Source organism: Ptychodera flava, chromosome 20, assembly GCF_041260155.1.
Source record: "Ptychodera flava strain L36383 chromosome 20, AS_Pfla_20210202, whole genome shotgun sequence".
NCBI lineage: Eukaryota > Metazoa > Hemichordata > Enteropneusta > Ptychoderidae > Ptychodera > Ptychodera flava.
The window spans coordinates 26875113-26888898 of NC_091947.1; the positions used below are offsets into that span (position 1 = coordinate 26875113).

General features: G+C 38.2%; 1 protein-coding gene across 41 annotated transcripts in view; it reads left to right on the top strand.

Moving 5' to 3' along the window:
- Positions 1-1207: 1207 nt before the first annotated feature.
- The window catches only part of LOC139120453 (myoferlin-like), a 137903-nt gene continuing 125324 nt past the window's right edge, over positions 1208-13786 (top strand). For 35 of the 41 annotated variants that reach the window (XM_070684864.1, XM_070684863.1, XM_070684867.1 and 32 more), the window contains exons 1-3: positions 1301-1528; positions 1779-1834; positions 2228-2319. In XM_070684864.1, the coding sequence (XP_070540965.1) occupies positions 1435-1528; positions 1779-1834; positions 2228-2319 (242 nt within the window). In that variant the 5' untranslated portion in view covers positions 1301-1434. Of the gene's footprint in view, positions 1529-1778; positions 1835-2227; positions 2320-13786 lie in introns of all 41 variants that reach the window. The other 6 variants (XM_070684865.1, XM_070684872.1, XM_070684876.1 and 3 more) reach the window with 1 other exon arrangement.

Consider the following 13786-nt stretch of genomic DNA (forward strand, 5'->3'; position numbering starts at 1 on the left):
TTGTTCCGTTTGGCATATCAACTATGGTTCTAATATCTTCATACGTTCCGAAAGCATGTTGAAATACTCATGGTGTAATTCTTCTCGCAAACATAGCCAGATGTACGATGGTCAGAAAAAAATAAATCCAGGTGGCAGAAACTCAAAGTACATCTGCACTTGGTTGTGTTGACAAATCGAATACTCGGTATTTCGTATTGAAATGAGCACACCGTAAAATAACGAGAAATGGCTCTACGGCGTGGCTTTGAGCAGTATTCTTATCGAAAACATCGATGATTCTTATGCAACCATAGTCACTTGTGATCTATTCAGCTCTGGGACTATGTGCCCCTTAGACGTGTGTACATATGCCTGACTTCTCAGGCATATAGGCCTACACACGTCTATGGGGCGCATAGTCGGAATCCCAGAGTTGAATGTACACACGTCTATGGGGCGCATGGTCCCAGAGCTGCATAGATCACAAGTGACTGTAATGCAACTGATGCTGTAAATTGTGACAATATGACAAGAGGAAAAAAATATCGCTGAAGTTTCTTTTATATTCGTAAAATGAATCTAATTTGTTGTACTCTGTTTCAATTCTTCAACCTCATATAAATAGTTTCACCATGCACATCAGTGATACGCAGCAATTCTGAACAGCGCCCTCTTCGTCGACACCTGAAGAACGAACTTGAAAAGAGAAGAAGCCAATCGGGTTATCCTTATCTTTGTTTGATCACTCATCGTAAACCTTCTCGTATTTCGTACAGTTAAATTAATTCTTGTTCCCGGAAGAATTTTTAAGTTTTACGTCGCGTCATATGGACGCCAACACACCCGCAATCAACTACTTCGTTACCTGCTTGGGGTGCCCAGCACTTTCGCTCCCCGTCAGTACTCTGTCGCCCGGCAACTATATATTCTTCGTTGAATTTAATAAGATAAAAAACGTCTACATCTTTTTTTTTAGTGCACAGTCCAGGTTTAATTCTCTTTTCCAAAATAATAGTAAAAAATGAATGTATGCTGTTTTCACACAAAATTTCTATCTTTTTGTCATCTATCATTTCAGTATGAAACAATTGCATGTGACTTGATATCGGTACATTATTAAATTAGCAATGTGAAAAAAATTTGTGAAATCAGTTCTTGATTTGAAACTATATAAAATCTCATAATTCGGGCTGACTTGTGTTTACTTTCGTTTTCACTTCATCAGCTTCACCTCGGCTTGTCCCTGTGTCCTCCCCACCTTCAGTATGGAATGGAACAGTCCACGACTTGATGTTGATATATGCAAAGTTATCCAGCATGCATCCCATTGAAGTTCTGTGCTAACGTGGGTGGGGTGTATGTGTGGAAGCGAAGCCCTGTGCAGTGGTCGTTCTGACACCTCTGGATATTTCTCTGCTCGTCTTTTGAAAGAATGACAGTCAACTGGTGAAAATGTCTCTACAAGTTACCGTGACAAACGCCACGAACCTCCCGAATATCGAAAAGTTCGGGAAGATCGATCCACAAGCCACCGTTATATTTCAAGGTATGTACACTACAGTTCGTAACGAAGCTGGCGGCAGAACACTGTATACATTGTGTATGCAAAAATACCGGTTTGACAGTGTAGTAAAAGTATTAAACTAGTATAGGAGTTGTAATGATTGAAAGTAGAAAGAAAGAATGCCTCTCTCATGACTGCAAACATTTGGTAATGGTTTGAAGTGAATGAATTTTTATGCCCTCACCTGTCAATTCTGAAGTTACCATTGGTGCATTTTCCCTTGACTCTGTAGGGTCATCGAAGAAGACTGAAGTTATCAAAGAAGAACTCAACCCCGTTTGGAACCAGGTAAGTCGGATATCTGAATGGTGCATCATTTCATCTTGACGTATTTTGGCATGTCTGGCATTCATTACATTGCACAGTGATAGCAGGGATGGATTTTTACCCTCTGAAGTTTGGCTCAGAGTTCCTCGACACTTATCCAAAACTGGTCAGAATTCTCAATCAGTGCAGTGTGGCTGCGGCATATCGGCTGCGGCGGTATAATTACATGTAAAGCCCGGGAAAATTTTCGATAAGGAGCTTGCGGGGAGGCGTGTATGGTCGTCCCCAATTCAATGTAGTCAGACTGCTCGGGTCACTTCGAGAGAAACATAAACAGCTTCTTCACTAATCTAGTGCACATGTCCAAACATTGTCAGCTCAGGCAAGTTTGTCTCATTCACGTAATTCTTGCAGAAATTAGAGTGGGACTTGAACGACAAGGCGCTTGAAGCACACGATGAAGTTGAAGTATTCGTCAAAGACTGGGAAAGAGTTGGCAGAAACAGGTGCTGTACAACACTTCTATCATGTTATCATGTATTATTGGGGGAGGGGTTCGAACGGGAGGTGCAGAAGATACAAAAGGGAATTTTAGTTTGACCTTTTCCATTTTATTCACCCCAAAAACACTTACTAGTAACTCATCAAAATATAAAAGCAACAAGTTTTATCGAACACCCCCTGCATATAACTGAATACTTGATTTATGTTCAGATTAATCAGAGATGAGTTTCTGGATGGCAGTGATTTTGACACAAAGATCTGAAGGATGGGTGTGTCTTATCACTGCATACAGGTCTGTGAGTTGCAAGCGTAGCAGGTAACGATTTACACACTAAACCTGCACAGAGCAAAGGTGTGTCTGTTTTGGGTTGGAGGGGTGCATAATAAGGATGGATAATAACGGAACAACAATATATGAACATGGATATTTGTGTTGGCCAACTTTTAAAAAATAATTTCGCGTCCAATGTTAATCTTAAATGACCATTTTACTGTAAATGCAATACCCAATGACCTCTGTATAGAAACACTATACCTCACTGAATTACAATGACTATTATGTTTCACTTACGTAATGCCCAAGGCTGTGAGAATAGCAGTTGTTCAGCCCCAATGGAAAGTCATTCTAGGGTCCTCTGACACAACCTGCATGCCCCAGGAAATGTTCGTCCATTTGTTGAATAGATAGCTGATAGTCAATGAGGCGACAATTATAATGGTTGAAAGAGCTTGAGTTTCGGTCAACCTCGGGTAGTTGTGTAAGATGGGGTAGAAAAAAGAAGTTCCCAATCCCAGCCGAAAAATGAAATTGGATAAGGTCCTAGCATATAAAGTTACTACATCCCGGCTTTCTGGAATGGATTTGTTGGGTCTACCCATATGAAAGGTTACCACTGCTCTGGTATGTTTTACATCCTCCAAAATTTGATCTTTTGATCTTGTAATAACTTAAATAAGTGAGGGTCAATTGTTTTTGCAAAGCATGGTTTCAGCTACAGTGTGTAGAAGGACAAGAAGGCTTCACAAACACATAGTGGTTCTGAATTAATCTCCACTTGAAAATATTTTATTGGTTTCCACAAGCTATTACTTTATGGATTTGACAGGTATGCCTGACAACGATAACCCCTTCCCCTAGTATCCATTTACATTGCCCAAACCACAAGAGGGTTTGACCAAAATTTGAGTGCAATAATATTAATAATAATATTTATTTCTTATAGAGCGCATCACATTTTTAAAATCTCAATGTGCTTTACACAACACTAAAGAAAAGCAGTAAATTATAAATAAAAATTACGAGAAAACACCAATAAAATGCAAAGAGATAAAAAGTGTCTAGGAATAAAATGATCTAAAAAGATAAGTTTTTAACTGACTTCTAAAATTGTCATAAGAATTAGCAAGCCTTATCTCAAATGGTAAAGCATTCCACAAATGGGGAGCACATACAGAAAAGGCTCTATTGCCATAAAAAGCCGTGTTGCAAACAGGCTGATGCAAAATGATCGCACCACTAGACTGGGACCTATTAAAGTGTACGACCAGTATGACGTACTGTAAGCATTTCTGCTAGATAGTCGGGGGCTTGGCCTGTAATAATTTTGTAAGTGAAACAAAGAATTTTAAAATCAATTCGTTTCTGGACTGGAAGCCAATGTAAATTTTGTTGTACTGGTGTTAATGCAATGGGTCAAAAGGGTTAAACATTGCTTGTACTATGGGTCTAAAGACTTTGTGTTGCGGCTTACACACAGTAATTGTATTGGCAGGTCACTCTGTAGGTCACTGGCCTCTGTCCTTTACTAATAATGGGTGTACAGTATAGGCAGGCAGTGATCTAGACTCAGAACTGCCAATGCAAGGTCAAGTGTTAGGGTTGACTTGATGGGTGTTTCAGCAAAGGGTGTGGGATGATTATTTTGTAGGGAAGCAGTGTAAGATTTGCAATTCTTTCATCTGAAACTCCTTCCGTGGTTTTGCTTAAGATTAAAGAACAGAGGGAAATGGTTTGGTGAGATGCTTAATGTGATAATATCAAGAAGAAATTGAGGTAAAATGAATTGAAAACTTGCTATCACTTTTTTTAATGCATCCTAAGTGAATCAGAGACTGACCCCTCCCCCTCTCCTCTTCTCAAAATGAAGTTTGTTACGTGGGTTAGCATTGATGTTCAATATTTTCTACTGTTCATTGAATGGTTTTCTTTTCCCCTTCATTAATACTAATAATAGCTTTCTGTTTAGTTGAATTTGATCACATATAGTCTGATTTCAACTCGGCTGTGATAATTTTTGGTTCTAAAATGACTTCCTGCCATTTCCTCAATTGTTTTTGTAATCTGTGAGTGAAAAACACCTTTTCTTTGGTCTTAAAAAGTAATTGTGTGGCGATATTATTTTAATGGGTCTTCAAAGGCACAACCAGTGAGTTTTAATACTGAAAATGAAAAGTACTGTGTACTATTACAGTTGATCAAGCGCGGACAAGTTTTATGAAGTGATATGCTGTCGTATAAGTCAATCATTTGTGGATTGAAATGAAAAGAATTAATAATGGACTGTTCTTTTTAGACAGTAGTAATATTTTAAAGTACTGGTGGTGTTCCCTAAAATTTAAGGAAATATATTCGTCACTGGCTCAATAACATTCCTTTCCATATTACATAATCAGTGTGCTTCCGGCAAATGTCATTTGCCAGAACTGACAAATATACTTTCAGAAATTCCTTAGTTTACTCAAAGAGTTAAGAAATGTTTTAAGGTAGAGGGCATGTGTTATGAAACCTATAGATGATTGTACACATGATGATGCTGATGTGGCCCTGGATGTGAACTAAACCTTAAGGTAGTATGTGCCACAAAAGTGAAAGACTTGAACTTTTGCACTTTCCTAAATGAAACTTTCAACCATGATTCTTTCACCAAATTAAGAATATTAAAATTAGGGGTCACCATGCAAAGTTCAGTACAAGAGAAACAAATTACCTAACATGTACCGATATTTGAAATTCAAATTGGCCACCATCTATGAGTTAAACCCTATAGGGAAAAGCAAAGTTTTCAATTTTCAAAAAAACTGAGATGGTGAAATTATTTTTTCTCCAAGAGCTTCATAATGAGTCCCCACATGTGGTTGATTTAGAAAAGAACTGTAAGAATTTGAAAGTTTTGAATATCTACAGGTAACACATTCTACCATAACACGGATGCATAAGAAAATGCTTGTTGACTTATATTCATAAACAACAAGTCATTACTATCAGTATTAATTTCAAAATGACCCGAAAAGTCAACAAACACGATTGGAATTCACCGACACCTACTTGCCGTGTCAAAGGTCAGAAAACCTTGACAGTGTAATCATGGCAGATGACATAAATATGCATCAACTCTTCATGGAGATGGTATTCCATTTGCTTCAAGTGAAGTAGTGAAAATTGCCAACGTTTCAACTCCTACGTGATGCACCAGTGCTTAGATCAGAGACATCGTACGGGAACAAAAATTTATTGTATGGACATGTATTGAATATGCAATTTATCCAGATTTGCTTATGTCCACCTTCGTTGTCCAGCTTCAGCTCTATCTTGTGGTTTGACTGGAAGAGTTTTATTTCAATGTTCTGAGAAGTATGGCCCCTATTTTTATACTCTATAGTAAAACTGCCCATAGAAATCGTATTAGGGTTGCATTGTTGTGGAATTTGTGGTTGGGGTACAAACACGTTTTGTGGCAATATATAGGATACAAGAATGCCAGACAAAAATGTTATGTAATGAGGTGTGTCAATAGTCAAGGGGTCTTTGATCTCTGTTATACCACTGAGCGATTCTACTAATGTCTGTGCTGAGCATTCAGAACTGATTTATTTCGCCAGTTTAATCAACTGCAGCATCAGAATAAAATAAAACTAATGTCAGTGTGAGACATACTTGACTTTGAAAAACCTGGAAACAAATTGTCTGTAATTGTCACTCAGTGTCCTCTTAATTATGTACATTTTCTTAGAGACTTTTGGTCTGTGTTCGGAGTTTTGTACTTGTTAGTTGTACCAAAACACCTTGATTATGTTTCTCAAAGCATTTTTGCTGATGGATAATCTAGAGTACTTATGCTTAGAGAAAAGAAGGCAGATTATCAACATTCCTGCTTTTTCAGCAACTCGATCAACACAGTATAGCCATGGATGTAAAAAAACAGACATCCATGGTATAGCTAACAGTGTAAGGTAATTCTTTATTAAGATCAGAATTTATTAGCTCTAATGTAGAAATATCCATTTAGTTACACTGATTGACTCAAAAATGGCAAACAAATTTGGAATAAAAAATATCCAAATATTGTTGAGGAGCCCTGGAAAGAAACGTTCAGTACAGTTTTCTGTCAAAATGCACCACACATGCAATTAATATTTTAGCTTGCAAACGTGAACATATATCTGCTATCTCTCCCTGATTTACTGATTATGATTGCTCTTATCAAGAGGGGCCCTCTCATAATGCTTACCAGATGCATACCAATAACAAATAACACATACTTCTGATATACTATTGATAACCAAAAGAAGTACATTAAAAACTAAGCCATACCTGTGCTGTTGAAACAGAGTGTATTATAATCTGGGATAATTTGATTATTCTGATCATGGTCTTGAACCACACACTCAAAACTTGTGATTATTTGACTTCCCCCTCTGGCCAAGTCAAAGCCTTGAAAATATCATAAATCCGATTTCAAAACAACTGTGCACTGTTTAATTAAGCTTAATTCTAAATGTCGTAACAGAGAAATTTGCATCACAACATTAAACACTGTGCATTGCATTGATCTCAAATTCAATTTGAAACTTTTCTTGGAGGGATGGGACTTAAAGTGAAAAGTCAACTTTAGCAATTATGAATTGTCACCTGTGGGAATACCGACATTTTGTTCGCTTTCTCTGTTCAAGTATTAAATATAGTCTTGTTAGCCTGTGTCCTTGCCTTTGGTCCGTGCCCTTATTGAATTCCTTCCTCAAGTTCAAGTGAATGCATGGCTTAATATTCGGAGTGTTCCTCCCAACATATTTTCAGATAGTGAAAAGTCCTTCACAGAAGTGCCTCTGATGGGTTCACTTTCAATTAACCAACACACTCAATACATCAACGTGACAAAAGAAAATTCCAGCTCAATGTGATCGAGACGTTGTACTACTGTGTGCAAAGAAATTTGCCTATCAAATTACTATTTAATGATTTTGAAGTGAATATTTTGATGGGTCATTAAAGTAATTTTAAACTTAATAATATTAGGTATAGTTGTATAATTTTATGGTTGTATATCAAGTATAATGACGTTTTGAACCCTCCTTTATATGTCGTTACCAGGTATTTATGTTCTAATACTGCAAAACAGCCCCATTTGTCCCATCATTTGTTGCCAACATCACATTAATATTTCAATAAAACGCTTTAAATAATGTTTTAAACCTGTTGACACCAGATTGGCCTAATCCTATTGTTTGCAACGGTAATGGGAGGTCAGGTGGGTGGGGGGTGTCAAAATTTTTAATAATGTCAAATTTTGTAGGTTGTGTTTGAACGTCAATATGAGCAAGCAGTCTTCTGACCTGCGTGCAGCATGTTTGAGAGAAGAAAGTATGTTTTACGAAAAATTTATTATGGCCTTGAATTACATTTTCCAATGAATATTGTATGCCATATTCTCTTTGCGTATTAACGTAAACTGCACAGTTGCTTTCAGCTTATTTGTAATTTTGTCTAATGGCATGGTTCCCTGCGACTGAACATGAAACGACAACATATGGCGCATTGAGTTATTGATATTTAAATTAGACTAAGACAATTGTATTGTTATGGTTTAATAAATACATTGTAGCTAAATTTAATGAATAATGCAGATATGAATAATTCTGCTTGTGTCATAGATTATACTTCCTGTCACGTCTTTTGCTATTCATCAGTCTTCAATTGTATTTTCTATCGAAATCTGCTTTATTATAATGACAAAACTAAATAATGTGATAGATGTAAATGTATTGTGTACAGAGAAATTCTTTCTTTTAATAGATGTTAAACTGTTTAGGTAGAAGGCTTTGTAGTGTTGCACGTTAGTAAATGTTTACTCTAATTGTTACGGATAAACAATGATAATGTAGGGATAGAATCTGAAAGGGGAAGACCGTTTGACATTGAGGCCATACAATTTTAAGATTCAGGCTGAAAAATGTTCACATCGGACTCATTTGAAAAAAGGATTCAAATACAGTTGAAAAAAGAGAAAAAAGAATTCAAATATTGAAAGAGAAAAAAGATGCGGAGGCGACACAAATTATTTCATAAATTAATTGTCCATTTTTCATTAAGCACATTTAGTATCTTCTGCATCTCGATATATTGAGTCTTTGGCATGGTTGAAATGAATGTATTTCAGTTTTACTAAGGCAGTACAGCTACACAGGTGTACTTTTATGTTTTGCCCAGTACCAGTACATCATCAGAATAGGTCTTATAATGTTAAACAGCAACTTGTTTAGACTACCACGCTACAAAATTTTACATTTTACAACTTTACAAGAGTGAATAGGCGAAACTAATGTTGCGGATTTACTCTCTCAAACTCCTCCAGTCTACTTTAGTCACATATGATCTATTTCCGGTAGATAAATTTAAAATCTATCATACATTTAGAGGAATCATCGACCGAAAGATGTTGGCCATCAAGGTTATTATGTCTTTTTTGAACCGTTTTATCATGTTGATTAATTGTGACCTTTGACCTCATGAAAACTTGCACTGCAAAGTTTCACAAGCACCCCCAAGATTCAAATGATACGGCCCACAGCACAGGTTGCCCTGTGAAACCCAACCTTTCAAAACAATGTCAACATTGTTAGCTAGTCCCACTTACACAAAGACCCCTTTAATTTATAGATCGGGAGTGTTTTTAGTAATGGTACAAATGTCGAAGTGTGATGTGAAACCTGTATATGTCAATATTGAATATAGAGGACTTTTCTCAGCGGGCTTTTATTTTTGTTCATAATCATATTGTAACTAAAGATACATATATATTTACAGCATTTTATCACAGAATTTGAGATCAAAAGCTCAAGTATGCTTGACATTGTTTAACATGTTTAACTTTACTGAAAGGACGCACAGTTTCAAGTGTATATCCCTAAACTTTTCAACATTATATACCTCTGTGGAAAAATTACGGTTTTACAATGGTTTGTGGTGAATATTAAAGTCAGGTTTACTATCAAGAAAGTTAAATCATAGAGAGCAAATTGAATGCTTTTGGTGGATCAGAGTTTTGATTGAAAGCATTGGAAGTTGAAATCTGAGAAGATATGCTCAAAATAAAGATAATAGATTCACAAATGCTTTCTTGCCGTTGACTTGAAGACTATGCCATATCTTATCAGATCTATAGTTGTTCTCAGTGATACCTGGACAATTGTGTCTGGTACAGGGAATGGGCGGTGCCAGGGAATTCTTGACATTCCTCCGTTGATTTAAATAATGTGCCACATTGTCCATTGTCAAATTATGGCTCAAGTACACTCTCAGTGCCAGATTTGGAATGTTTGAAGAGTGAGAATTTTGCCCTGGAACTTGGAAAACACGTTTTATTCTGGATAATTTTGCCCAATAATGAAACACAGTACAGTGTTTTTGTCAGGAAATATGCAAAAGCAGGCAATATATATTGGCCGGTGTTGTCTTTCCATGCTATTTCTGTCTTTATACTAAAATTTGTGCCGAAACTTTAACCCTTTTCCTGCCAAGTCGGTGAAAATCCGCTTGAAATTCGGTGTAGCCAGAATCTAAGTACTGGTGACCGTTATTCTACCAACCCGATGGAAATCGGACCCTTTTTGGGTACCCCCTTTCCTGCCAAGTCGACGGCACTACGTTTTGCTATCCTCTATGCATTTAGGGGTCATCCGAGGACAGGTTTTCTGACAAGGAACGCCTTTTCCCCTCGAAATGGGTTCGCAGGGAGTCGATAGACAGGGAAAGGTGCAGAAACCTGTCCGCCAGTCCCCAACACCCGAGGGGGGCTGGTTTTTTTTTACCGCTTTTTAGCGGACTTGGCAGGATAGCATGGTGACGTTTTCTGGCGGAGTTGGACGTACTTGGCTGCCTGGCACTATAGAGATTGCTGCCGAACTTGACCAACTCGGCAATGCTAATCTAGAAGGCTACCTCTTGCAAACGACTTGGCAGATATGCCGATGGTGCGAGACGAAAGTCACTTATTCAGTTGTGCGTGACTGAAAATGAGAACGTATTTTTGACGGGACGGCTCGACTTGTTCCTCCGATGGAACGGATATGAACAACTCGGAAATACCATTACAAACTGGTGTCCGACGTACTAAGCTGGGCTTCAGCTCTGCAAGTTCAAGCCAGGCAACGTCCTTCACCGCCTTGGCCGTGCCATTCAATGGACGTAGCTTTGGATTTTTTATTTATTCCATCGTCCGAAGTATTGGCTCTGGTTTGCAGGCAAACGTATCCTCTTGCCGACGCATTGGTAACTACGTACGCTGTTTGCGTACAGAGAATTCAAAAGGGGACATAAGGTTAATGCGTAGTCTGCTATGGGGATACCGCCTGCATTTAGCAGGGACTGCTTTTGTTATGCAAACCAGCTAGCAGTACAATATGGCTGCCAGCATGTGGACACGTCGATGGCTAGAACAATGGAAGCATATTGCGTTGCACCCGTGCATCGCAAAAGTGAACTGAAGACTTGGGTGTAGTGACTGGTTATCACTGGTTAGCTGCAGCCCAAGCCATGTCGGTACAAAACCCGTACCTGACTGAGGACCACTCGATTAAGTCAGTAATGAACGGTAACACTCGTAAACCAACTCCCAACTGAGCTGGCTAAACTACGTGGAGCTGTGCTTCAATGGCTCAGCCATGTCGTTAATACAACGGCAAAAACGTAGTTTTTGTGCTACACTGCCAAGTCGTTGAAGGTACGTATTCAATTGACCCTACCCTGGGGAAACAGGACAGGTTTGCCGGTGCTGCTGCACCCCTAGCACGACCCTCAGGGTCTCTGACTAACAGACGAGTGAGGTGATGTTTGTGCCTAGCGGACGTGCGTAATACTGAAGGAGTTTATTTCCGAAAAAATAAACATGAAACGGCAATAAAATGACGCACTCCCAGGGGCAAAAAAAGCCGGTGACCTCAATTTTTTTCTGCAGTAACCCTTGAGCTCCTTCCCCTGTCTATGGGCATGTAGAAATTATCGAGTCTAACACGTATAAGTACGGCTAAAACAACCCTGAAAATGAGCGATTTCTGCAAAATGCCTGGCAGGATAACATGCAGGAGAGCCAATCTTTTGCAGGCACATATTATGGGGCGGTTTTCTACTGACTTGGCAGGATAACGGACAAGGGCGCTCGGCAGGAAAAGGGTTAAGGGTTTTATTAACCTAGGGGTTGCGGCTTGAAAGTAACTCCTGAAAGACAGGAATGTAGACTCTTGAGATGCCTGGCATTGTCAGGTGACACTGATCAGATCCATTCATAGCCTGATTTGCTGTGGATGTCAGAGTCTTGTTTTGTGTGCTATGGTGATTATCATAATCAAGATCAAATTATAATATTGAAGTGTTTTGAAGAAAGGAAAATGGGAAGTTGCAACTTCTCATGTGAAAAGAATTGAATGAATTTAGGTTTGTGTAAACAGACGAAGTCTTTGAAAATATTTGTTCATTTCAATCTGGTTTATATATGAGTTAATTTATCTGTAAAAATACGTGTATTAAAGGGATATAGTTGTCGGAACTGCTTTCAAAGGTTGCATGGGACCCATATGACCAATGTAAACATTATATCCATGGTACGATGGTGATTGATGAAAGTTAAAACATGTTTGTCACAATCTACATCGTATAATTTAAATGTTACAGCTATGATGATGAGGTGCATCTAGAGATCGTGCACGAAATACATTGTTTGTAAACAAGAAACTCCCACAGGCACAGTCCTGATGACTGTTTCCCTTTAAGTCTTTCCCAGAATGTTGCAAAAAATTTGAAACTTTGATGAGCGCAGATATCGAGCTTAGTGTATCATAACTACAAGTAGAATGATGTCTTTTCCACAGAGCATTTCATGCAGAACTGCCCTTTATGAACATGTAGCTCAAGCAAATATTCACTTTACATTTGTAAATAGTTGAATAAAGTAGCTTTTCCTTCTGCAATCATTCTCTCAGGCCTGAAATTAGTAATGATAAGTGGTTGTGTAAAATGGTACCATGGTTTTCTATTGTTGGGAGGATACCACAAAGGGGGTGGAGGAGTCTTTTTGCAATAATACTAAATTCAAATGGCCCTTGACCTTTAACCTCTGGAACCAGGTCACTGACTCCTCTTCAAAAAGTGATGTCCTAATGGTCGCTGAGGATAAGTGTTTGCAAAAGACTGACTCTTCCAAGTAATGACCTGTCAAACACTGCACAATGAATGCTCACTATTACTGCAGTAATTACGAGTATTTATGATGTGATGTTTGATGTATGCACAGACAACGTACCCGTAATACTGAACTCTGATGAGAATATAGCCCAGTGTACATGTATATTCTGAATTCCAGCATTGTATTTCTGGGTCTAGGCCAGTGTATATGTAATAAGGAATATGCAAAACTGATGGACATTTAGGATCATACTGTTCACATTACTAATTAAATGCTTTTCTCAAGAGCGTGTATTTCTATATTGATTCAGAGAGGTTCCCCCTCTACAAATGGATTTTACAGTAGGACTTGGACCTAGTATATAGGGACACAGGGATCAAGTTTCTTCTAATCTGTATGAATATGGAGGTGTCACAGCCTTTTGTTTTCCATTGAAATTGTAATCTAGTGAGTAAATTTCCTAGCAAGACAATCTGACGCCTGACAAAGGCCAAGTGTGGTTGAAGGAAAGTCAAATGTTCAGACAAGGTTTAGTATTTGTGTTCTTTATTCTGTTGATATACCAGCCGAATATAAAATGGCAAAGGATCCTGGCAGAGTGCTGAATCAAAAAGTAGTACACTGTTTACAGCCGTAGTGAGTTTTGATATCAGAGTGAATGACTGCCCACCATTGCAAATTTACGGTCTTCATTATAAATCAGAAAATTCCAGAAGCGTAATAAAAAGTGACAACAGCAAGTCGAGAGACGGGAGTTTTGGATAATCTTGTTTTATTTGCTATTGGACTTTGATCTTGTACATCCCACCTGACCACTTCATAGCTCACTGCCCGTTTCTTTATTGTACACTGAGGGACCTTTTCAGTTGTAATGCTTGGTTTGCTCCGATAGATTACGGGGAAGTAACTCTTCAACATTGACGATTCCTGTCACTTACAGTAGTGCTTTTTTGTGAAATGAAGTTCTCTTTCTGCTCACAAAGGGAAATAATTCGTAGTTGATTAAATGGGACAG